This window comes from Trichomycterus rosablanca, chromosome 18 (genome assembly GCF_030014385.1).
Source record: "Trichomycterus rosablanca isolate fTriRos1 chromosome 18, fTriRos1.hap1, whole genome shotgun sequence".
NCBI lineage: Eukaryota > Metazoa > Chordata > Actinopteri > Siluriformes > Trichomycteridae > Trichomycterus > Trichomycterus rosablanca.
This window is the reverse complement of record NC_086005.1, coordinates 21555422-21583002: the sequence shown is the minus strand read 5'-3', so window position 1 is coordinate 21583002 and position 27581 is coordinate 21555422. Positions and strand designations below refer to the sequence as shown.

Here is a 27581-nt window from a genome sequence, read left to right as displayed (position 1 = left end):
CAGTGGGGGTCCTGACCATTAAAGAACAGGGTGAAAGCAGGCTAAGAAAGTATGCAGAGAAACAGATGGACTACAGTCAGTAATTGTAGAACTACAAAGTGCTTCTATATGGCAAGTGGAGAATCAAGGAGGTGGTTTTAATGTTATAGCTGATCAGTGTAGATTTTTGCTGTATGGCCATACTACATAGTTGTACTGTAGTCACTTACCTCACAGTCAGTTCTTCCATGTGTTCAAGTCCCCTGGCCTAGCCATGTCTTCCTTAGAGAGAGATGAAAGTAGGCTTTTAATTAACACAGATAATTAGTGTGCCAGCTCTGACTCAAACCCCAGCCACACGTCCAGTAAAGTCCACACACATATACTTACATGCACATGATTTATTCCTCACACATACTGGGCATGTATCGCCTCAACACTGAATCTACATTCCATTAATTAGTGAAACTGTTAAAGTCCTCTCTGCAGAAGAGAAACGCACATTGTTAAATACTGATCAGCTAGAGAAATCACTACTGATGCTTCTCTGGTTGCCATAATAATGTAAGATGTTCTGTAGTAAATGCTCCTAAATCAGAATGTATTCAGATACTGACTGCCAGACTTGTGTCATGTTTACGAAGTAAAAAACACACAAAAAGTCATGGACCAAATACAGTCAATCTTGCAACCTTGGTTCATAACTGCCTGTCTTTTAAATGAATAATTAATGTGATATATTTCTCCAAATGTAGTGTAACACAACAGTATGTATGCCTTTAAACTCTGAATTAGGATTAACTTTGAGTTAGTTGTATAAGGAATGATCAATGGTTTCACTGGGATTTTAGTTAAGAATTCCAACCATGGTAAAACACAACACTTCCATCATGTGAACAGTTTGATTGTGGAGGTTTGGACTTCAGTATGCTCTACATGTAGTATGCGATATGGCTGGGCTGGTGTAAAGAAGCAGCTGGTGAATGCACAAATGTTGAAAAGGGCAGGAGCTAGTCTTCAGCTCTACTGAGCCAGAATTGTGATAGGTAATGGAAAATTACTAAACCTGAATGTATAAAACACACACTAGCACACCAGAGCTGGGATCTCGAATACATTGTATCGAATCTCAGCTCTGCCATCCGGCTGGGCTGAGCGGCCACATGAACAACGATTGGTCTGTTGTTCATATAGGGCTGGGGTAGTAGTAAGCCGGATAGGTCTCCTCGTAAGTGATTCAAGTCTTGAGATGAGTTCCATGTACACTTTCGAAGTGTGGAGTCATGCTTATGATGATTAGGGAACTTTTTGAAGTGTAGTTTAGAAAGAGCTAGACTATCCATCAACATGCAGTACTTGTCATATGCCAGGCAGTGTGTCAGGATATTGTAATAATACACAGATCAGCCATAACATTAAAACCACCTCCTTGTTCCTACACTCACTGTCCATTTTATTAGCTCCACTTACCATATAGAAACACTTCGTAGTTCTACAATTACTGACTGTAGTCCATCTATTTCTCTACATACCTTTTTAATCTGCTTTCACCCTGTTTTTCAATAGTCAGGACCCCCACAGGACCACCACAGAGCAGGTATTATTTAGGAAGTGGATCATTCTCAGCACTGCAGTGACACTGACATGGTGGTGGTGTGTTAGTGTGTATTGTGCTGGTATGAGTGGATCAGACACAGCAGCACTGCTGGAGTTTTTAAATACCGTGTCCACTTACTGTCCACTCCTACCTAGTTGGTCCACCTTGTAGATGTAAAGTCAGAGACGATCGATCATCTATTGCTGCTGTTTGAGTTGGTCATCTTCTAGACCTTCATCAGTGGTCACAGGACGCTGCCCACGGGGCGCTGTTGGCTGGATATTTTTGGTTGGTGGACTATTCACAGTCCAGCCAGGACAGTGAGGTGTCTTATCCACTCATACCAGCACAACACACACTAACACACCACCACCATGTCAGTGTCACTGCAGTGCTTAGAATGATTCACCACCCAAATAATACCTGCTATGTAGTGGTCCTGGGAGAGTCCTGACCATTGAAGAACAGGGTGAAAGGGGGCTAACAAAGCATGCAGAGAAACAGATGGACTACAGTCAGTAATTGTAGAACTACAAAGTGCTTCTATATGGTAAGTGGAGCTGATAAAATGGACAGTGAGTGTACAAACAAGCAGGCGGTTTTTAATGTGTGTTTATGTGCCTTGTGACCCACCCAAGGGGATTAGTGCACACTAGACGTTTTCCTTTATTTCTTCAACATTTTGCCCTGTCCTCATTACTAACCCCCTCCCTCCACCTTGCTTCGGTCTTCTTATTTTATCCCCGTCGTTTTTCTTTTCTCTGTACTTTCCTTTCTTGTCTTGTCTTTGCAGTCACTGTATTCATCAGATTCTAGACAGTGTCAATCACATTCACCAAAATGACATAGTGCACCGGGACTTGAAGGTCAGTATGAAGAGTGCACTTGCCACTGCATGAGTCTCGCCATGCCTGCTGCATCGACCAGTTTGTGTCTCTGTCTTAATGTCTATCTGTACGTCTGTCTGACCTGTGGGAATTATTCTTGTTCCGGTTTGTGGATTCGATGCACTGGGACGTCTGATTTCTTCTTCTTACCTTCTCTAACCAATAATATTTTTCTCTTTTGTCTTTCTCTTCCTGTTAATATTTCACTGATTTATTGACTTTCATATTCTTCAGGACACTCAAAGTGAGATTTCTTGTGTGTATCAATGTGCTGGTGACATAGAACCCAGATACAACACAGCTCAGTTTTAAAATACACGTGACTGAAGTATACTTTCCAATAGTTAAAGGGGACATGAACACCGATCAGGCATAACATCATGACCACCCTCCTAATATAGTGTTCGTCCTCCTTTTCCTGCCAAAACAGCTCTGACCCATTGACGCATGGAATTCACTAGACCCCTAAAGGTGTGCTGTTGTATCTGGCACCAAGATCCTAGCAGCAGATCCTTTAACTCCTGTAAGTTGTGAGGTGGGGCCTCCATGGATTGGACTTGTTTGTCCAGCACATCCCACAGATGCTCGATTAGATTGAGATCTGGGGAATTTGGAGGCCAAGTCAACACCTCAAACTCGTTGTTGTGCTCCTCAAACCATTCCTGAACCGTTTTTGCTTTGTGGCAGGGCGCATTATCCTGCTGATCAGGGAATAGCGTTTCCATGAAAGGGTGTACACGGTCTGCAACAATGCTTAGGTAGGTGGTACGTGTCAAAGTAACATCCACATGGATGGCAGGACCCAAGGTTTCCCAGCAGAACATTGCCCAAATCATCACACTGCCTCCGCCGGCTTGCCTTCTTCCCATAGTGTATCCAGGTGCCATGTATGCCATCCACCCAGCCATCCACGTGATGTAAAAGAAAATGTGATTTATCACACCAGGCCACCTTCTTTCATTGCTCTGTGGTCCAGTTGCTATGCTCTTGTGCCCATTAATCGCGCTTTTGGCAGTGGACAGGAGTCAGCATGGGCACCCTGACTGGTTTGCGGCTATGCAGCCCCATACACAACAAACTGAGATGCACTTTGTATTCTGACACCTTTCTATCAGAACCAGCATTAACGTCTTCAGCAATTTGAGCTACAGTAGCTCGTCTGTTGGATCGGACCACACAGGCCAGGCTTCGCTCCTTACGTGCATCAATGAGCCTTGGCCGCCCATGACCCTGTCGCAGGTTTACCACTGTTCCTTCCTTGGATAACTTTTGATTGATATTGACCACTGCAGACCGGGAACACCCCTCAAGAGCTGCTGTTTTGGAGATGCTCTGACCCTTTTTTCCTGCTTCTAACACATCAACTTTGAGGATAAAATGTTCACTTGCTGCCTAATATATCCCCCCCACTAACAGGTGCCGTGATGAAGAGATAATCAGTGTTATTCACTTCACCTGTCAGTGGTCATTATGATACGCCTGGTTGGTGTATATGTGTGTCCAGGAAGAGAAGAAGCAAAAGCAGGGCCGTGCCGTCCCCCTGCTCACCAGAGGGATATCTGATAGGACATGCAGCATTGCTGACAGGGCACAGGGAAGCCCAATCTGTCTGTCCTTTCAGCACTAATAGTTTTGGAATTCAGAGACTCTCATTCTGTCATATGAGTTTCATCTACACACACGGCCTGGTTTTAGTTCAGGATTTACATTATCACACTGCCTCAAACACTCACATGCTCTCTGTCTTATATACACTACTTGGCCAGAAGTATCTAGACATCTGATCATGGATATCCTGTTCCTGAAACCATGGGCATTAACATGCTCCAACTTTGCAGCTCTGACACATATGCCATGAATTTGTGAGGTCACTGTTGGAGAAGATATGACTTGCAATCAGTGGTTTAATTTATCCCAAAGGTGTTCAGTGGGCTTAAGGTCAGGGCTCTGTCCAGGTCACTGACGCCTTTATTGAGCTTGCTTTTTGTGTCATTACAAAATTGCCACAACCTTGAAAACTAGAAAATATATAGTATATAATTATTTGTACACACCTGTTAGCGGTGTGTGTGTGTGTGTGACTTAAACACCTAAACGTAATAATTAGGAAGAGTGTCCACATACTTTTGGCAATATAGAGTAGATCACTTTCATTGAATGTTTCTTATAGTACATAATGTAACCACCCAGGACTGTAACTGTAACATTAGGAGTTGTTTCCCTCTGCTAAGGCATTTTGGCCAGCAGAGGAGGCATGGAGGCACACATTGATGTGTCAGCTGCTTTTAATTGACAGTCACCTGTGTCGTTATATCGTCATGGACATGTCATGTGGCCTATAAATATACACCGATCAGGCATAACATTACGACCACATTCCTAATATTGTGTTGGTCCCCCTTTTGCTGCCAAAACAGCCCTGACTAGTCGAGGCATGGCCTCCACTAGACCCCTGAAGGTGTGCTGTGGTATCTGGCACCAAGATGTTATCAGCAGATCCTTTAACTCCTCTAAGTTGCGAGGTGGAGCCTCCATGGATCGGACTTGTTTGTCCAGCACATCCCACAGATGCTCGATTGGATTGAGATCTGGGGAATTTGGAGGCCAAGTCAACACCTCAAACTCATTGTTGTGCTCCTCAAACCATTCCTGATGCATTTTTGCTTTGTGGCAGGGCTCATTTCCCTGCTGAAGGAGGTCACAGCCATCAGGGAATACCGTTTTCATGAATGCTTGTGCATGGTCTGCAACAGTGCTTAGGTAGGGGTGGTACGTGTCAAAGTAATATCCACATGGATGGCAGGACCCAAGGTTTCCCAGCAGAACATTGCACAAAGCCTCACACTGCCTCCGCCAGCTTGCCTTCTTTCCTTCTTTTGAGCTACAGTATCTTGTCTGTTGGATCAGACCACACGGGCCAACCTTCGCTCCCCACGTGCATCGATAAGCCTTGGCCACCCATGACCCTGTCACCGGTTTACCACTCTTCCTTCCTTGGACCAATTTTGATAGATACTGACCACTGCAGGCCGGGAACACCCCACAAGAGCTGCAGTTTTGGAGATGCTCTGACGCAGTCGTCTAGCCATCACATTTTTCCTGCTTCTAACACATCAACTCTGAGGATAAAATGTTCACTTGCTGCCTAATATATCCCACCCGCTAACAGGTGCCGTGATGAAGAGATAATCAGTGTTATTCACTAAAAATTTACTCTTTTTGTCTATAATTTGGTTGGTCATGTGCCCATTCAGTCAAAAGAGAGATTTGTATCTCTGAGCACTGATGTTGGTCAAGAAAGCCGTAAATGATGTTCCAGTTCATTCGTGTTTACCGGGGTTGAGGTCTTTATACACTTTATATGCTTTATGCACAGGGGCACAGTCATTCTTGAACAGGAAAGGACCCTCCATAAACTGTTGCTGCAAAGTTGGAATCATGTAATTTCTTTATATAGTTGATTTACTGCTTATTTCAGCAATTGCTGTATCTGAAACACATGAATCCGATCATTAGAAGGGGTGTCCCGATACTTTTGTCCATATAGACTGGTGTGCCCACACAGCCTGACTCACACTGTCCACATCCTCCTTCCGACACCTTCCCCACTTCCAACGAATTTCCATACGCCATTTCTTCAGGGGCTCCTGCCAGGCTTACATACTCCACGTCTCCGTTCTCTTCCTCCGCCTTTTTTATCACTCTCTCCCACTTCCTCCTACAGCTCATCCTTCACTTCCTCTCTCCCTCCTTTCCTGTTTCTATCACACTAATTCTTGCAGTCTGCATTTTTTTTCTTCTCAGTATCTGCTGACCCCATTTTTGGTCTCTTTTTCTTCTTACTGTCTTATTCTCTTTCTCTTTCTTTTTGTGGCTGGTGGTGTGGGGGTGTGTAGGACTGCTGTAGTGGTATGGCATCGGTTGGAGCTTCCTGTGTCAGTACCACAGCATTGAGGTGTAAATGTTCCGCAGAAAAAAGACAATTGTACTATTAGCTTTTTACATCTGCATCAGACACAGCAATGTGCAGTACATGCATACTCTGAGAAATCTTCTTATAGCCTTCCTGGTTAGTAATCTAAACCAGCTTAGAGATACTTTAACCATAAACAAAAGTAAGAGTTTTGGCACTTAAAGAATGGTGGGTGATTACACAGAAAATGTGTTTTCCAATGGTAACGTGGTGCAGGATGGGTCATGCTAAAACCTTGGGAATCCTTTCAGAATACTACATGACTCCAGGAGATGATAAATAATCAACTATGGTTTTTACTGTGCTGGTGACGGTGATGTGCTATTTTAATTTAAATTACTAAACCATTTCTGAGACCCACCATTTATGTGACCCACCACTTAACCAACTTAACCACCCCTTGGGTTATTCAGGTGTTCCAATCACTTCCATGGCCACATGGGTATAAAACCAAGCACCTAGGCATGCAGCCTGCTTCTACAAACATTAGTGAAAGAATGGGTCACTCTCAGGAGCTCAGTGAATTCCAGCATGGTACCGTCATAGGATGCCACCTGTGCAACAAGTCCAGTCGTGAAATTTCCTCGCTACTAAATATTCCACAGTCAACTGTCAGTGGTATTGTAACAAAGTGGAAGCGATTGGGAACGACAGCAACTCATAAAATGACAGAGCGGGGTCAGCGGATGCTGAGGCGCATAGTGCGCAGAGGTCGCCAACTTCAGTCAATCACTACAGACCTCCAAACTTCATGTGGCCTTCAGATTAGCTCAAGAACAGTGTGTAGAGAGCTTCATGGAATGGGTTTCCATGGCTGAGCAGCTGCATCCAAGCCTTACATCACCAAGCGCAATGCAAAGTGTCGGATGCAGTGGTGTAAAGCACACCGCCACTGGACTCTAGAGCAGTGGAGACGTGTTCTCTGGAGTGACGAGAAGAAATGGTGTGTGGAAATTTGTTGGAAGTGGAAAAGGTGTCGGAAGGAGGATATGGACAGTGTGGAAGAACTTGAGTGGCCTGCACAGAGTCCTGACCTCAACCCGATAGAACACCTTTGGGATGAATTAGAGCGGAGGCTGTGAGACAGGCCTTCTTGTCCAACATCAGTGTCTGACCTCAACAATGCGCTTCTGGAAGAATGGTCAACAATTGCCATAAACACACTCCTAAACCTTGTGGAAAGCCTTCCCAGAAGAGTTGAAGCTGTTATAGGTGCGAAGGGTGGGTCGACATCATATTAAACCCTATGAATTAAGAATGGGATGTCACTCAAGTTCATATGCGTGTGAAGGCAGACGAGCGAATACTTTTGGCAATATAGTGTAAGTGCATAGTCTGCAAAATGTGACCGTAAAGGCCGCTCCAAATGTAATAAACAGCTGATGATAGTGTCATTATTGCATTGTTATTTTAAATCTTTCACAGAAGTGCTCTGGTAATGTGGCAGTGTTATATGCTAGACCACCACCAGAGAAAGTTTAAGCTTCCAAATCAGAGTTTCAGTGGTGCTACTAGCTTGGCAGAGACAGGAAATGACAGAGAGTATGTTCACACCACCACTGCAACCTCAACTCTTTCTGTCTGGTTGAGGCGGCACAATGAGTCGTAAAGTACACAATACGGTTCACTGTGATAATCTACAAGTCACTGGTGTAATATAAATATATACACCGATCAGGCATAACATTACCACCATATTCCTAATATTGTTTTGGTCCCACTTTTGCTGCCAAAACAGCCCTGACCAGTCGCGGCATGACTCCACTAGACCCCTGAAGGTGTGCTGTGGTATCTGGCACCAAGATGTTATCAGCAGATCCTTTAACTCCTGTAAGTTGTGAGGTGGGGCCTCCATGGATCGGACTTGTTTGTCCAGCGCATCCCACAGATGCTCGATTGGATTGAGATCTGGGGAATTTGGACATTTGGCCAAGTCAACACCTCAAACTCGTTGTTGTGCTCCTCAAACCATTCCTGAAGCATTTTTGCTTTGTGGCAGAGCGCATCATTCTGCTGAAAGAGGCCACAGCCATCAGGGAATACCGTTTCCATGAAAGGGTGTACACGGTCTGCAACGATGCTTAGGTAGGTGGTACGTGTCAAAGTAACATCCACAAGGATGGCAGGACCCAAGGTTTCCCAGCAAAACATTGCTCGTCTGTTGGATCGGACCAAACGTGTCAGCCCTCGCTCCCCACGTGCATCGATTAGCCTTGGCTGCCCATGACCCTGTTCCTACCTTGGACCACTTTTGATAGATATTGACCACTGCAGACTGGGAACACTCCCACCAGAGCTGCAGTTTTGGAGATGCTCTGACCCAGTCGTCTAGCCATCACAATTTGGCCCTTGTCAAACTCGCTCAAATCCTTACGCTCGCCCATGTATATATAATCAGTAGTCCAGCATTTTAACCGGTGAGCTATCATGAAAACTCTTCTCTTTTAGCAACGTCAGACCTCAGTCAGCAGCCATAACAGTAATTGTATATAATTCCTTAACCTCTTCTTTCAGTATTAATGTATGCAGAAGAATTCCACCTTTATGAAACAGTGTATGTGTTTTAAACCATGCTGACACTGCAGGTTTAGTGTTTTTTATCCTGATGCCCCTATTTCCCTGCCTGTGCCTGTGCACGAGTATGTAGCACTGCTCTGACTAACACACGCCCCCTGGTGTTTGCATGCAGTCATTGCATCCAGCAGATCTTGGAGGCGGTGCTTCACTGCCACCAAATGGGTGTGGTGCACCGAGATCTCAAGGTAAGTGATGAAGCCTCTTTGTTTCTGCATGCTTGCACACGTTTGTGTTTACCTGCACATACTAGTGGTAATGTCAATCAAAAAAGTGATTTATCTCTGTATTGTTACACAATATGGCCTGAAAGTATGTGGACACCTCTCATAAACATAGAAGTTCTAAAAGGTGTATAAAATTAACTATATAAAGACATTTAGTGTGGAGGAACATCAGTGGTCTACTCAGAACACCAGTTCAATATGAATTTATGGCTAGTTGTTAACATACTTTTGGCCATATACTTTTGGACAGTGTAGTGGTCCTGTGGGGGTCCTGACCATTGATGAACAGCATGAAAGGGGGCTAACAAAGCATGCAGAGAAACAGATGGACCACAGTCAGTAATTGTAGAACTACAAAGTGCTTTAATGTTATGGCTGATCGGTGTACATCGTATAGAAGTGATTATATGAATTGGGTTCTTTGTGTATTTGTTCACACACACCCCTGGTGTTCCCTTTTAGCCAGAGAACCTGCTCTTGGCCAGCAAATGCAAGAACGCAGCAGTGAAGCTTGCTGATTTTGGTTTGGCCATTGAGGTGCAAGGAGAACAGCAAGCCTGGTTTGGTAAGTAGCCACTGTAAGCCGATTTTCCTCTTAAAACCTGTCTGATTACCAGTTATTTAAGTGCTATTCTCTATCATTGTACTATTTCACACATGAACAACCTGGTGTTTTTTTAAATGATCATTTCTACACTTGAGCTTTTGCAGTTTTTGAATGTGTGTAATGAAGCATTGTCAATGAGATTTTTCCTCTTAGGTAAGTGAAATAAAAAAAGTCTAATCATCCAAAACTGTCCAGTCCATTACTTAAACTCTATTGTCCTCGACACACTAATCAGAGACTAAAAGAAAATAACAGGATAAAATATTAACCAATTGTTGTTTATATAGTTCATTTATATAGTCTTTCATATTTATGTCCCGTGTCTGCGTGGGTTTCCTCCGGGTGCTCCGGTTTCCTCCCACAGTCCAAAAACATGCAAGTGAGGTGAATTGGAGACACTAAATTGTCCATGACTGTGTTCAATATAACCTACCGTTTCTGTCTTGGATGTAACCAAAGTGTAAAACATGACGTTAGCCGCTCAGGTGGCGCAGCGGTAAAAAAAAAAAAAACGCTGCGACCAGAGCTGGGATCTCGAATACATCGTATCGAATCTCAGCTCTGCCTTGCCAGCTGAGGCTGAGCGGCCACATGAGCAACGATAGGCCTGTTGTATATATGGGCGGGACTAAGCCGGATAGGGTCTCTCTCTCATGACTGGTGCAATTACGACCTCTGCTGGCTGATTGATGGCGCCTGCACAGAGATGAGAAAAAGAGTGTCAAAGTGTAGGTTATAAGATGCATACGGCATGCTGCCCACGTCTCGGAGGGGGCGTGGGTTAGCTTCGTTCTCCTCAATCAGAGCAGAGATTGGCATTGGTGGAGATGAAGCATGATGCAATGGGGCAATTGGACGCTCTAAAGGGAGAAAAAGGGGAGAAAACGCATAAAGAAAATATATAAAAAAAAGAAAACAATGGGATGAGGTGGCACAACGTGCTAGCATGTCAACTAACATCTCTCTTGGTGTACCGAAAACAGTTAAATTCGCTGACAAGCCCAAATTTGCAAATAAAAACACTTGTGCACAAGATCTGAAGTTCGAATATCAGCTTTGCCATGAGTCGTTAGGGCACCAACCAACATGATTGGCTATGTCTGAGGGTAGGCAGACCAAAGGGATTTCTTATTGCTGGTGCAGTTGAGACTAGTGGAGAGCAGTGTGTGTCTGACAGCAGTGTGTTGGAGGGGCCGTGTGTCAGTTACGACCCTCCTCAGTAAGGGTAGATGTATGAAGGACCTGTTGTCATAACTGCTTATTGTCTCGACTCTTTTTAATACTTTTTAAATATTAACTATGTCCAGGATTTGCTGGTACACCTGGTTACCTGTCTCCTGAGGTGCTAAGGAAAGAGGCTTATGGGAAACCTGTGGACATTTGGGCTTGTGGTGAGTAAAGTCATCTGTGTGGCAGCTCTATCCTGTCTTCAGTACATGACCACAGATGTGCACACGATGTGGAGTTCAAATTTTAGCAGAGCAACCGACCAGACTAAGCATCCAGACAAACTTGATTGTTGGCCGTGTTTGAGGAAGGGAGGGTCAGATGGGGTCTTTTCCCACTGCCATTGTGTTATGCGATCTTTGGGACTGGTCACATGGCTACAGGGGGGGGGGGGGTGGCACATGGAGCTTAGCGTGGCTGCCTGTACATACATGTAGATACGGCTCTATGTGGGAACCCAACACTGGCAGATGATAAGAAGCGGCCACAGATTGGACACGTCAGAGCGGGCGTGTGGTGATCCGGCTCACTTTGATCAGATTGAGGGTCATTGGAAATGACTAAATTAGGGGATAAATGGGGGGAAGAAAACAAATGTACAGGAACTACGTGGTAAGGACTACATTTATGCTCCAGTTCATCAACTTCACTGTCTACACAGGTGTTATCCTGTACATTCTGCTTGTTGGATATCCACCTTTTTGGGATGAGGACCAGCACAAACTCTACCAGCAGATCAAAGCCGGGGCTTATGATGTAAGCTCTGGATTTTTTTTCAAACATACCTTTGTAAATATACACGTCACTTAAACGTTTGATTATTTTGTATGGGTTTGTTTCTGCTGTCCCTTAGTTTCCTTCTCCAGAGTGGGACACGGTCACACCTGAAGCAAAGAACCTCATTAACCAGATGCTCACCATCAACCCAGCCAAGAGGATCACTGCACAAGAAGCTCTCAAACACCCATGGGTCTGCGTAAGTATCCAAACACACACACACACACACACACACACACAAAAACCCACCATGTTATATAATAATACTAAGAAGATTATGACAGCACAGTGGTGCAGCAGTGTGAATGCTGCACAACAGTAGGGTTCTGTTCTCCATGTTGCCAACTCAACCCTGATTACATGTTATTTGGGTTGGAATTAAATGACATGGTAGTGTGTGTTGTATTTGTAGAAGTGTAGCAGGTGCAGTAATGTTACTGGGATTTTAATGTCAAACACAGTCATGGACGATTTTGTATCTCCAATTCACCTCACTTGCACTTCTGGACTGTGGGAGGAAACCGGAGCTCCTGGGGTAAACCCACTCAGACACGCAAACTCTACACAGAAAGTACCTGGACCGCCAGACCTGGGGATCAAACCCAGGACCTTCTTGCTGTGAGGCGACAGTGCTACCCACTTAGCCACCGTGCCACTCCTCTACCAGAAAGATACAAGTACAACACACACCACCAATACCAGTGCTAAGAATGGTCCACCACCAAATCATTATCTGGATGGTGGTCTTTAACGTAAATGGCAATTGATAAATCGAGTACAGAGGGGTGACAGGGGGAATTGTACAGAGCTACAGATAGCAATTGTATACCCACAAACTGTGGTAGATGTAGCTCATAATAAATTCACTGAATGTACACACCAGATGTGCCTAATAAAGTGCTCAGTGAACTACTGGACTAGTAATCAGAAGGTCACTGGTTCAAACCCTACCACTGCCAGGCTGCCACTGTTGGACCCTTGAGCAAGCCCTTTAAAATCTCAAATGCTTAGACTGTACACTGTCACAGTATTGTAAGTCGCTTTGGATAGAGACATTACAGATGTTTTATATACACAGATGAAGCATAACATTATTTTGCTGCCAAAACAGCCCTGCAACTGCGACGCACTCTGTATTCTGACACCTTTCTATCAGAACCAGCATTAACTTCTTCAGCAGTTTGAGCTACAGTAGCTCGTCTGTTGGTTACGGGCATCAATGAGCCTTGGCCGCCCATGACCCTGTCGCCGGTTTACCACTGTTCCTTCCTTGGACCACTTCTGATAGATACTGACCACTGCAGACCGGGAACACCCCACAAGAGCTGCAGTTTTGGAGATGCTCTGACCCAGTCGTCTAGCCATCACAATCTGGCCCTTGTCAAACTCGTTTAAATCCTCACGCTTGTTCATTTTTCCTGCTTCTAACATCAACTTTGAGGATAAAATGTTCACTTGCTGCCTAATATACCCCACCTACTAACAGGTGCCCTGATATAGAGATAATCAGTGTTATTTACTTCACCTATCAGTGGTCATAATGTTATGCCTGGTCGGTGTAACTGTAAGACACAGCTTGGTGTAATCTAACTCATTCTCTTTCTCACTCACAGCAACGCTCGACAGTGGCCTCCATGATGCACAGGCAAGAGACAGTCGAGTGCCTGAAGAAGTTCAACGCCAGGAGAAAACTCAAGGTCTGGCAGTCCCTTACTGAGACCACTTTTCCACAGACATGGTGCCTGTAGTGGTTCAGGTAGTCGGGAAACATTTTGAAGAAAATGTTACGCTAGGTTAAGAGCCGAGCAATTACAACCCCAGGGTGACATGTTTGCAGGAAGAATGGGACCAAATAAAAACTGAAACACTAAATCACTTGGTATCCTCGGTGCCTAAACGTCTTTGAAGTGTGGTGAAAAGGAATGGCAACATTACAAAGTGGTAAATGCTTTACTGTCCCAACTTTTTTTGGAATGTGTTGCAGGCCTGAAATGCAGGAATGGAGGTATATTAACGCATTAAATGAAGTTGAGCAGATAAAACATGAAATATCTCAGGTTCATCCTGTCTGCAATCAAATAAAAGTCAAAGTAAATGTAAGGAACACTGCAAGATGTTAGATGCATGCAAGAACATTGGCACTTTGTCTGTGGAAAAGGGCTAAGACATGTTTTCTCACTGCTCGTGTTCTTTAATCCTTTGCTCTGTGAACTGTTTATTCCTCAGGGTGCCATTCTCACCACCATGCTGGTGTCTCGCAACTTCTCCGGTAAGTAGACAACAATCCTAAATGACTCCAGTGGGAGCTTTTTATCTCTATTTTTGTCCGGGCTCAATGAAACCAAAGCAAAAGCTCGCACGTCAGGACCATGTGGCACTAGTTTGATGGACTGGCACATAAGCAGCCAGATGACACTCTAGAATAGAGAATAAGACTACACAGCATTATTGGAGTATTGAGTTTGTGGACATACACTAAATGGCCAAAAGTGAGTGGACACCTCAGCCACATCCTTGTTTCTACATTCACTGTCCATTTTATCAGCTCCACTTACCATATAGAAGCACTTTGTAGTTCTAAAATTACTGACTGTAGTCCATGTGTTTCTCTACATACCTTTTTTAGCCTGCTTTCACCCTGTTCTTCAATGGTCAGGACCCCCACAGGACCACCACAGAGCAGGTATTATTTAGGTGGTGGATCATTCTCAGCACTGCAGTGACACTGACATGGTGGTGGTGTGTTAGTGTGTGTTGTGCTGGTATGAGTGGATCAGACACAGCAGCGCTGCTGGAGTTTTTAAATACCGTGTCCACTCACTGTCCACTCTATTAGACACTCCTACCTAGTTGGTCCACCTTGTAGATGTAAAGTCAGAGACGATCGCACATCTATTGCTGCTGTTTGAGTTGGTCATCTTCTAGACCTTCATCAGCGGTCACAGGACGCTGCCCACAGGGCGCTGTTGGCTGGATATTTTTGCTCGGTGGACGATTTTCAGTCCAGCAGTGACAGTGAGGTGTCTGCTGTGTCTGATCCACTTATACCAGCACAACACACACTAACACTAACTAGTCCTGACTATTGAAGAACAGGGTGAAAGGGGGCTAACAAAGAATGCAAAGAAACAAATGGACTACAGTCAGTAATTGTAGAACTACAAAGTGCTTATATATGGTAAGTGGAGCTGATAACATGGACAGTGAGTGTAGAAACAAGGAGGTGGTTTTAATTCAGATTACCCCTGACATACAGTACATACTCCAAAATGTGATAAAAGCATTCCCAGAAGAGTAGAGGCTGTTCTAGCTTCAAAAGTAAGGGAATCCATAACTATCCACATTGCTTTGGAATTAGATGTCTAACAAGCTTTTGGGCCATATAGTGTATGTCAGTCTGAGAGACGGAGTGCTGCTCTAGATACTGTGTGTGTATGCAGTCCAGAAGGTTCAGTAATTGCATACACTGTACCAGCTGTATAGAGAATTAGGGTTCCTGGGCGTAAGACTCTGTACAGAAATGTGTGTCGCAACTGGCGTTTATAATAACATGTGATTTATGTCTGCTCTAATGAAGCATCTGCTCTTTCACACACGCCCGCCACACACAGATACACTCGTACACACTCACGCTCAAACAGCAGGTCGGTGGGCGGCAGCGACAGTGCGCTCGTTCTAACGAAACATTTAGATCAGTTCTTTTTCTCTTTCAGTTCTTCATCTGCGTTAGTCCAATTTTTTGCATCTCACTCTAAGCTCTGACTGCTGTAATTACCTCATTCTGAGGGGTGTGTTAGTTCGAGAGGAGATGGAGGAGCGTCCAAGCGTCATTCACACCTACACGTTCAGATGTTCACGTGGGTGGACAACATAACTAAAACCACAAATGAATAATTATAAACTGATCAGCCATAACATTAAAACCACCTCCTTGTTTCTACACTCAATGTTCAGTTTATCAGCTCCACTTACCATATAGAAGCACTTTGTAGTTCTTCAATTACTGACTGTAGTCCATCTGTTTCTTTGTATGCTTTGTTACCCCCGCTTCATGCTGTTCTTCAATGGTCAGGACTCAGGACCACCAGGGTGCTGTGTTAGTGTGTGTTGTGCTGGTATGAGTGGATCAGACACAGCAGCGCTGCTGGAGTTTTTAAATACCGTGTCCACTCACTGTCCACTCTATTGGACACTCCTACCTAGTTGGTCCACCTTGTAGATGTAAAGTCGGAGACGATCGCTCATCTATTGCTGCTGTTTGAGTTGGTCATCTTGTAGACCTTCATCAGTGGTCAAAGGGCGCTGTTGGCTGGATATTTTAGGTTGGTGGACTATTCTCAGTCAAGCAGTGAGGTGAGGTGTTTAAAAACTCCATCAGCGCTTCTGTGTCTGATCCACTCATACCAGCACAACACACACTAACACACCACCACCATGTAAGTGTCACTACAGTGCTGAGAATGATCCACCACCTAAATAATACCTGTGGTTGTCCTGACCATTGAAGAACCAGGTGAAAGCAGGCTAAGAAGTATGTAGAGAAACAGATGTACTACAGTCAGTAATTGTAGAACTTTAAAGTGCTTCTATATGGTAAGTGGAGCTGATAAAATGGACAGTGAGTGTAGAAACGAGGTGGTTTTAATGTTTTGGCTGATCAGTGTATCAAAGCCCTATGCACAGAAATGCAAAATAAACGTTGCAAAGCTGATTTCACAATAACGTCATCAAAGAAAGAAAGAGCAGATACGCAGAGAAGCCAGCAATGAGCTCTTAATGAGGCACAGAGACTGCTGTTTAGGAAACGAGCACTGTCATATGTGCCTTGCAATAGTGGCATGGTAGGTGGGCATGATACTGTATTCCACATCCCCTGCCGAAGAGTTTGCTATAAAATAATTTTTTTATTGGTCTTATTGTAGCCTGTTGCTATGTGCAATGCAAATAGTGTGTCACAAGCAGAAATAGTACCAAAATAAACCCACTGTTTACCATTTCCTACCATTTTACCAACTGCAACTTGAATTAAAACATATTAAAAGGCTCACCAGCTGTTACAAACGAAACAGCTGTTGTTGTATTAAAAACATGCTTCTTCTACTGAATCCTTCTACAATTGTAATGATTTCTGATTGTGTAAATCTTTCTAGAACTAACAATGTTCACCCTGCTTGACTTTATTACCCAGCAAGAGAATTAGGAGTCAGCATTTGCCCTGTAGCCCAGAGTTAAAACCCTGACTGTTTCACAAGCTATTCATGGCCGGGGGCTGCTAGCAGATTGGGTATGTTCTCTGGGTGGGAGGAGCAGCAGTGATGTGAGCTTATGTGTGTAGAACTCACTGTTCCATGAGGTCTTTAAGTTCTTGTCCTAGAGATGCCACAGGTCTGGCCATATCTAAGAAAGAAAGACCAGATCACTTCTTTGTCGATGAAACAATGATTTCTAGTGTCTGACTTATGAGGCACAGCGGGATAATCCACTAGCACACCAGCAACGAGATTCTGAGCTCTCGGGTTCGAATCTCGGCTCTGCTACCAGTCAGCTGGGTGTCTTCTAATGCCTGCAGCAGACAAATTGGCTTCCAGTCTGTTGGATGGGGAAGACCAGACTAAGCAGTGGGGTTATCAATGCTGTGTAAGGACCTTTGTTGCTTAGGGCGCCTGTAGAGTGTGTGTCAGGCGAATATACACCCTTCTTTTGTTCTGTTTAGCGCTAAGTTGATCATACTACACACCTAACCCAATACACTGCCATAACATTAAAACCACCTCCTTGTTTCTACACACACTGTCCATTTTTCCAGCTCCACTTACCATATAGGAGCACTTTGTAGTTCTACAATTACTGACTGTAGTCCATCTGTTTCTCTGCATGCTTTGTTAGCCCCTTTTCATGCTGTTCTTCAATGGTCAGGACCCCCACAGGACCACTACAGAGTAGGTATTATTTGGGTGGTGGATCATTCTCAGCACTGCAGTGACACTGATATGGTGGTGGTGTGTTAGTGTGTGTTGTGCTGGTATGAGTGGATAAGACACAGCAGCAGTGATGGAGTTTTTAAACACCTCAATTTTAAAGGCCTCAATTTCCTTCAGGATTAATAAAGTATCTATCTATCTATCTATCTATCTATCTATCTATCTATCTATCTATCTATCTATCTATCTATCTATCTATCTATCTATCTATGTCTGTCTGTGTCTATCTATCTATCTATCTATCTATCTATCTATCTATCTATCTATCTATCTATCTATCTCACTGTCACTGCTGGACTGAGAATAGTCCACAAACCAAATATATCCAGCCATAAGCATCCTGTGACCACTGATGAAGGTCTAGAAGATGACTAACTCAAACAGCAGCAATAGATGAGCGATCATATCTGACTTTACATCTACAAGGTGGACCAACTACGTAAGTGTGTCTAATAGAGTGGACAGTGAGTGGACACGGTATTTAAAAACTCCAGCAGCGCTGCTGTGTCTGATTCACTAATACCAGCACAACACACACTAACACACCACCACCATGTCATTGTCACTGCAGTGCTGAGAATGATCCATCACCTAAATAATACCTACTCTGTGGTGGTCCTGTGAGAGTATGTAGAGAAACAGATGGACTACAGTCAGTAATTGTAGAACTAGACAGTGCTTCTATATGGTAAGTGGAGCTGATAAAATGGACAGTGAGTGTAGAAACGAGGTGGTTTTAATGTTTTGGCTGATCAGTGTATCAAAGCCCTATGCACAGAAATGCAAAATAAACGTTGCAAAGCTGATTTCACAATAACGTCATCAAAGAAAGAAAGAGCAGATACGCAGAGAAGCCAGCAATGAGCTCTTAATGAGGCACAGAGACTGCTGTTTAGGAAACGAGCACTGTCATATGTGCCTTGCAATAGTGGCATGGTAGGTGGGCATGATACTGTATTCCACATCCCCTGCCGAAGAGTTTGCTATAAAATAATTTTTTTATTGGTCTTATTGTAGCCTGTTGCTATGTGCAATGCAAATAGTGTGTCACAAGCAGAAATAGTACCAAAATAAACCCACTGTTTACCATTTCCTACCATTTTACCAACTGCAACTTGAATTAAAACATATTAAAAGGCTCACCAGCTGTTACAAACGAAACAGCTGTTGTTGTATTAAAAACATGCTTCTTCTACTGAATCCTTCTACAATTGTAATGATTTCTGATTGTGTAAATCTTTCTAGAACTAACAATGTTCACCCTGCTTGACTTTATTACCCAGCAAGAGAATTAGGAGTCAGCATTTGCCCTGTAGCCCAGAGTTAAAACCCTGACTGTTTCACAAGCTATTCATGGCCGGGGGCTGCTAGCAGATTGGGTATGTTCTCTGGGTGGGAGGAGCAGCAGTGATGTGAGCTTATGTGTGTAGAACTCACTGTTCCATGAGGTCTTTAAGTTCTTGTCCTAGAGATGCCACAGGTCTGGCCATATCTAAGAAAGAAAGACCAGATCACTTCTTTGTCGATGAAACAATGATTTCTAGTGTCTGACTTATGAGGCACAGCGGGATAATCCACTAGCACACCAGCAACGAGATTCTGAGCTCTCGGGTTCGAATCTCGGCTCTGCTACCAGTCAGCTGGGTGTCTTCTAATGCCTGCAGCAGACAAATTGGCTTCCAGTCTGTTGGATGGGGAAGACCAGACTAAGCAGTGGGGTTATCAATGCTGTGTAAGGACCTTTGTTGCTTAGGGCGCCTGTAGAGTGTGTGTCAGGCGAATATACACCCTTCTTTTGTTCTGTTTAGCGCTAAGTTGATCATACTACACACCTAACCCAATACACTGCCATAACATTAAAACCACCTCCTTGTTTCTACACACACTGTCCATTTTTCCAGCTCCACTTACCATATAGGAGCACTTTGTAGTTCTACAATTACTGACTGTAGTCCATCTGTTTCTCTGCATGCTTTGTTAGCCCCTTTTCATGCTGTTCTTCAATGGTCAGGACCCCCACAGGACCACTACAGAGTAGGTATTATTTGGGTGGTGGATCATTCTCAGCACTGCAGTGACACTGATATGGTGGTGGTGTGTTAGTGTGTGTTGTGCTGGTATGAGTGGATAAGACACAGCAGCAGTGATGGAGTTTTTAAACACCTCAATTTTAAAGGCCTCAATTTCCTTCAGGATTAATAAAGTATCTATCTATCTATCTATCTATCTATCTATCTATCTATCTATCTATCTATCTATCTATCTATCTATCTATCTATCTATCTATCTATCTATGTCTGTCTGTGTCTATCTATCTATCTATCTATCTATCTATCTATCTATCTATCTATCTATCTATCTATCTATCTATCTCACTGTCACTGCTGGACTGAGAATAGTCCACAAACCAAATATATCCAGCCATAAGCATCCTGTGACCACTGATGAAGGTCTAGAAGATGACTAACTCAAACAGCAGCAATAGATGAGCGATCATATCTGACTTTACATCTACAAGGTGGACCAACTACGTAAGTGTGTCTAATAGAGTGGACAGTGAGTGGACACGGTATTTAAAAACTCCAGCAGCGCTGCTGTGTCTGATTCACTAATACCAGCACAACACACACTAACACACCACCACCATGTCATTGTCACTGCAGTGCTGAGAATGATCCATCACCTAAATAATACCTACTCTGTGGTGGTCCTGTGAGAGTATGTAGAGAAACAGATGGACTACAGTCAGTAATTGTAGAACTAGACAGTGCTTCTATATGGTAAGTGGAGCTGATAAAATGGACAGTGAGTGTAGAAACAAGGAGGTGGTTTTAATGTTATGGCTGATCAGTGTATTATACTGCTGCAATATTATTTTAGTTATTAGTAGTAATGTACTGTGTTGTGTTTTGAAACTGCAGGCTACAGTTGCATCATTTGTGTCTGGTTGATTGTAACTATGTGTTTAATGCGGACGGCAAAAGCCTGACAAGAAAATGAACTGCTTTTTATTTCGCCGTGACAGAAGCTTTGCTAAGCACACAGATTCCCTCTTTGAAGCCCTGCACTGAAATCATCGGGCGGTGCAGATGACAGGACCTAATTCACTTTAACCCTCTCCAAGTTAACACATCGCTCCTCTCTCCTTCCTCTTTCTTTCCTCCTCTCTCCCCCTCACTGCCCGTCTCTCACCGTGTGTCTGTTGTGGTTGTGTGTCTCTGGCAGTGGGCCGGCAAACCACAGCTCCGGCCACGGTCTCGGCGGCGGCTGTCGCTGCAGCCGGTGCTGCTGGCCTGGTGGAACAAGGTAGTCTTCCTCAGAGGATCTCACTTTCTCACTCTTCTCTTTTTCTCTCCTCACATTTCAGCATGGCGTCTGCAGCATGTCCTGATCGCAGCTGTCTCATAATCACACCTGCACTGTGACAGTAGCTGAGCAGTTGGAATCACGTGCAGTTCTATTAATTATATACAGTGACTTCCAAAATGATTCAGCCTGTTCAGTTGTCTCAGATTGCACAATTTAAACATTGCAGGCGGCACGGTGGCTCGGTGGGTAGCTCTGTCGCCTCACAGAAAGAAGGTCCTGGGTTCGATCCATAGGCGGGGCGGTCCTGGTCCTTTCTGTGCGGAGTTTGCATGTTCTCCCCGTGTTGGAATGGGTTTCCTCCGGGAGCTCCAGTTTTGTCCCACAGTCCAAAAACCTGCAGTCAGGTTAATTGGAGACACTGAATTGCCCTGTAGGTGAATGGGTGTTTGTGTGTCTGCCCTACGATGGACTGGCACCCTGTCTATGGTGTTACTTTGTGCCTTGAGCCCGTTGAAAAGCTGGCATAGGCTCCAGCAACCGCCACATTTTTAGTAGCTCAGGCCTGCAACACATTCCAAAAAAAGCTGGGACATGGACAATTTAGGGCTAGTGATGAGGTGAAAAAACGAAATAATAATGTGATTCCAAACAGGTGATGTCAACAGGTGATTGCTTAAGCTGAACGCCTGTGATCTTCAATCCCTCAGATGGCACTGCATCAAGAACCGCCACTCAACAATAGTTGATATAACCACATGGGTGAGGGATTACTTTGCCAAACCTTTGTCAAGCACTACAATACAGAGTTACATGCACAAATGCCACTTAAAACTTTACTGTGCAAAAAAGAAGCCTTATCTTAACCATGTCCAGAAGCGGCGTCGACTTCTCTGTGCTCGGAGGCTTCTAGGATCGTTTTTGGAAAATATGGACGCCATGTGCTCCGGACCAAAGATGAAAAGGACCATCCAGACTGTTATCAGCAAGTCCAAAAGCCAGGGTCTGTCATGGTATGGGGCTGTGATGTGTCAGTGCCCTTGGCAAAGGTCATTTACACTTCTGTGATGCAGCATTAATGCAGAAAAGCACATTGAGATCTTAGAGCAACACATGCTGCCTTCAACAAGATGATGCAAAACCACATGCTGCACACATTACAAAGGCATGGCTGGGGAAGAAGAGGGTACGGGTACTGGACTGGCCTGCCTGCAGTCCTGACCTGTCCCCAATAGAGAATGTGTGGAGAATTTTGAAAGGAAAAATGCGACAACGACGACCCCGTACTGTTGCACATCTTGAATGGGACACAATAAAAGCTGAAACACTAAATCACTTGGTATCCTCGGTGCCAAAAGTGGTAAATGCTTTACTGTCCCAACTTTTTGGAATGTGTTCCAGGCCTTAAATGCAGAAATGGTTGATTATTATTGAATGAAATGAAGTTGAGCAGATAAAACATAAAATATCTCAATATCTCTAATTGTTGAGATTTTGGTTTGTCAAATTTAACAATAATTTAAGACAAATAAAAGGTCGTGATGAAGTTTTGAAGGCACTGTATTTTTATCCGCCCATGGTTCTGTTAGCACTTCATTTTCACTTTTTATGTCACTGTTTCTGTGTATTTTTATCTCTGTTACGTCTTCCCAGCTTCACTTCAATGTTTCTGTCAGCCACCACCTGATCTCATACTGTAACGTGTCTTGTCAGTAGTCAGCATGTTCCATTGTCTTGTGCTCATCACCAGCATCTCTCTCTGGTTGTCATATTGCTGTGTGCCCGTCCTTCAGCTGTGCTCTCTCTTTCTCTCCACGCCCTCACTTGTTCTCTATCTTCGTTCTTTTTTGCTGGCCTTCTTTCTTTTTAACTCAAGCACTTGCTCTGGTTCCCGGTCACTTCTCTCCTGATAGGTCTTTTCTTCCTGACACTGGTGCTCACGTCTCTGATTTGCTGAATGCCGAATGCTGGGGTCGCATGCATGCCTTTGTGATGCGGACGATGATTGCTTAAATTGTGTTGCATGCTTAAGAAGACTTTAATCTTTGCATTACGGAAAGGGGGTTCAATGTAGAATCAGAAAGCTTTTGAGCTTAGGATATGGTTAAGTTTATTATACCACTAAAGCTGATACATTTAAGAAGAACAAGGAACAACAGATCATCTTAGATTTGGGGCCATATTCAGAGTTGGCAAACTGAGTTAAAAAAGAAATATATTTCTATGCAAACATGTTCTGTTCTGTGTGCCCATGCTGACCCCTGTCTATCCAACACCAACAATGGGCACGTGAGCATCGGAACTGGACCACGGAGCAATGGAAGAAGGTGGCCTGGTCTGATGAATCACGTTTTCTTTTACATCACATGGATGACCGGGTGCGTTTGTGCGCACTATGGGAAGAAGGCAAGCCAGTGGAGGCAGTGTGATGCTTTGGGCAATATTCTGCTGGGAAATCTTGGGCCCTGCCATCCATGTGGATGTTACTTTGACACGCACCACCTACCTAAGCATCGTCGCTGACCGTGTACACCCTTTCATGGAAACGGTATTCCCTGAAGGCTGCAGGATAATGCGCCCTGCCACAAAGCAAAAATGGTTCAGGAATGGTTGGAGGAGCACAACAACGAGTTTGAGGTGTTGACTTGGCCTCCAAATTCCCCAGATCTCAATCCAATCGAGCATCTGTGGGATGTGCTGGACAAACAAGTCCGATCCATGGAGGCCCCACCTCACAACTTACAGGAGTTAAAGGATCTGCTGATAACATCTTGGTGCCATATACCACAACACACGTTCAGGGGTCTAGAGTGTAGCCCATGCCTTGACTGGTCAGGGCTGTTTTGGCAGCCAAACACAATTTTATTTTAAATCCTCCTGCCTCAGTCGGTCCGTGAAATTATATCTTATATGAAATCGGTCTGTGGTGTAAAAAGACTGTAACTCCACTCTGAATATGGCCCTTAGTATTTTTGTTGTATGATCCTACATTCACCTTACTTGTTTTGTATTCTGTAAAGTATATCACATGTATATGTTAAGCTCTTTTTAGTTTTAGCTTTAACTGACCTTCTTTCCTCTTTAGCATTTTTTGAATTCTCTGTACAGTCTGTGGTCTTTGTCTTGATTGTGGGTCAGATGTTAATTTGGATGTAAACGATGTAAAAATTTGTTACACGTGGTGAGAGGATCTGGGATTTACTAACAATGCTAACACTGCTTATTGTGTTCTCATTAGCATCCTGCAGATAAGTTCCTGATAGCTGTATAGATGTATTGGTAGCCATTTGTTGATGGAAGTATTCTTTTAAGCAGTTGAGCTTAATACATTTGTGGTATGCAAACTCAAGCTGTCTGAAGAAAGTCAGCATGTATTTGAACCCCCTGCCCTCTTTCAATGACCAAAGGTCTTCAGAGCTCACCGTGTATTATCTCTCTCTCCAAATTCATTCTGTCCTAACCTCTCCCTCTGTCTTATCTGCTCTGCTTCTAAAATCTGTGCCAAGGTAAGGGCTCTGTCTGTCTTTTTCTATTCTTCTCTCGCTCTTCTCTCTGTCTCCGTGTTCTATTATATATAAGAATACGATACACAGGGGGTGGTTGCAATTCCAGTGAATTACATTTAAATGTAAAGAAGACATTGCATTGTTGTTTGCCAGGGTGTCTTTGTACAAATGGAATATATCTTATGAAAGTTTGTAAGACTCGGCCCTGTACATCCCCGTTCACACCATGCATTATTACTCACTGTGTATCTGGATATAATTATGTAGAGAATGAAGAGTAATTTATGTGCATTCTGCGTTGTGCTGCTTTGTCATCTGATCATATTTCCCCCCACACATTATGCAAATGTGTGGATATGCAGGGAGTCGATCAACTGCCTGTCAACCAGCTACTGGATAGCCATAACATTAAAACCATTTTATTAGCTCCACTCACCATATAAAAGCACTTTGTACTGGACTGTAGTCCATCTATTTCTCTACATACCTTTTTAGCCTGCTTTCACCCTGTTTTTCAATGGTCAGGACCCCCACAGGGCCACCACAGAGCAGGTATTATTTAGGTGGTGGTGGTGTGTTAGTGTGTGTTGTGCTGATATGACTGGATCAGACACAGCAGTGCTGCTGGAGTTTTTAAATACCGTGTCCACTCACTGTCCACTCTATTAGACACTCCTACCCAGTTGGTCCACCTTGTAGATATAAAGTCAGAGACCATCGCTTATCTAGTGCTGCCGTTTGAGTTGGTTATCTTCTAGACTTTAATCAGTGGTCACAGGACGCTGCCCACTGGGCACTGTTGGCTGGATATTTTAGGCTGGTGGACTATTCTCAGTCCAGCAGTGACAGTGAGGTGACTCATACCAGCACAACACTCAGTAACACATCACCACTATGTCAGTGTCACCGCAGTGCTGGGAAAGATCCACCAACCAAATAATACCTGCTCTGTAGTGGTCCTGAGAGGGTCCTGACCATTGAAGAACAGCATGAAAAGATGGACTACAGTCAGTAATTGTAGAACTACAAAGTGCTCCTATATGGTAAGTGAAGCCGATAAAATGGACAGTGTGTTTAGAAACAAGGAGTGGTTCTTTATTGCATCTGATCATCCAGAAAAAGTTGGCTTTTCTTCACAACCTTGACCACTTTTAGTTCTTTTTAATCGATGCGGACACATATCTGACCAGCTGTACAAATGTGTCATTTTATAAGTCAGGCTGCTAAGCCAGATCATGTTCTAAAATCAGTGTGTGCTGTGGGTGTTCACACCTTGTGTTAGCCAGTATCCAGATACACATCAAATTTTGGTGCAAGGTGTAAATGGGGCCCTGTATCCTCCCACTCCCTGTCTTCACACATTTATGTGTGTGAGAGTCTGGGTGCTTGCTAGAGTGTGTTTGTGTATAGAACACAGGATGCGAATGAGTATGAATATGAATATGGGGGGTTTGAAAGGGAGCATGTATTTGTGCACATTCTTGCATGGGCACGAAGCACGTTTTGCATTGTGCATGGCCCTCACACAGAGAGACAACACCCCTCACAACAGGGATGTTTGCCTTTAAGTATGTCGTAACTCTATCACGATATGCCCTCGATTTGTGCTGCTTGCCCCAAATAGTGTTATAAAGGCTCGGTAATCCTCTTTGAAGAGAGATTTTAATCATAGCGGCACCACACAGACACTTCGACTCTGGTTATGGTGATCACCATTGTCTCTTTTTCGTACCTATGTTTACCCTCCCTTTCTCCCACTCTACAGCAGCCAAGAGCCTGCTCAACAAGAAGGCTGATGTCAAGGTAAGGCCAATTTTGTCATTTCTTTGCTACTATACAGTTCTGTTTCTTGCTCTCTGTGCATTTGTCACCTGTATTGTCGAGTCTGTTCTTCATCTTGCAAAACAAGTGACTCTTCCTTTCCCTGCAGAGACTCCCTATAGTCCGAGCTGGGTAGAGTTTGATGGCTTATTGATGTTGGCAGTGCTTATTTTATTGTCTGCTTTTGTTTCTACACTCACTGTCCATGTTATCAGCTCAACTTACCATATAGAAGCACTTTGTAGTTCTACAATTACTGACTGTAGTCTATCTGTTTCTCTGCATGCTTTGTTAGCCCCCTTTCATGCTGTTCTTCAATGGTCAGGACCCCCACAGGACCACCACAAAGTAGGTATTATTTGGGTGGTGGATCATTGTGCTGGTATGAGTGGATAAGACACAGCAGCGCTGATGGACACCTCACTGTCACTGCTGGACTGAGAATAGTCCACCAACCAATAATATCCAGTCAACAGCGAATCATGGGCAGCGTTCTGTGACCACTGATGAAGGTCTAGAAGATGACCAACTCAAACAGCAGCAATAGATGAGCGATCGTCTCTGACTTTACATCTACAAGGTGGACCAACTAGGTAGGAGTGTGTAATAGAGTGGCCAGTGAGTGGACACGGTATTTAAAAACTCCAGCAGCGCTGCTGTGTCTGATCCATTCACACCACCACCATGTCATTTTCACTGCAGTGTTGAGAATGATCCACCACCCAAATAATACCTGCTCTGTTGTGGTCCTGTGGGGGTCCTGACCATTGAAGAACAGGGTAAAAGCTGGTTAAAAAGGTATGTAGAGATACAGATGGACTACAGTCAGTAATTGTAGAACTACAAAGTGCTTCTAAATATATATATATATTGATATATACTGTATATATATGTTTTTCTATGGAGATGGACGGATGAATGGCATGTACTGTATGTATGCATGAGTTTATGCCTCAGCTAGCACTGTGTTAGGATTAATTTGACCTGATAGCACATAAATCCTCTTCACCTCATCTGGTGCTGTAGACTTTGCTGTAAACAAACCTATTTTCTGCTTGTTGTGAGAGATTGAATGATGATATTCTGCTTAATAATCCTCTTCAGTCATACATCCCAAAC

General features: G+C 43.8%; 1 protein-coding gene across 6 annotated transcripts in view; it reads left to right on the top strand.

Moving 5' to 3' along the window:
* The window catches only part of LOC134332965 (calcium/calmodulin-dependent protein kinase type II subunit beta), a 71567-nt gene that overhangs the window by 26457 nt on the left and 17529 nt on the right, over positions 1 to 27581 (top strand). For 3 of the 6 annotated variants that reach the window (XM_063014822.1, XM_063014820.1, XM_063014819.1), the window contains exons 6-14: positions 9126 to 9198; positions 9700 to 9802; positions 11152 to 11235; positions 11733 to 11827; positions 11925 to 12047; positions 13462 to 13545; positions 14075 to 14117; positions 21055 to 21135; positions 26407 to 26444. In XM_063014822.1, the coding sequence (XP_062870892.1) occupies positions 9126 to 9198; positions 9700 to 9802; positions 11152 to 11235; positions 11733 to 11827; positions 11925 to 12047; positions 13462 to 13545; positions 14075 to 14117; positions 21055 to 21135; positions 26407 to 26444 (724 nt within the window). The remainder of the gene's footprint in view (positions 1 to 9125; positions 9199 to 9699; positions 9803 to 11151; positions 11236 to 11732; positions 11828 to 11924; positions 12048 to 13461; positions 13546 to 14074; positions 14118 to 21054; positions 21136 to 26406; positions 26445 to 27581) is intronic. The other 3 variants (XM_063014824.1, XM_063014823.1, XM_063014821.1) reach the window with 1 other exon arrangement.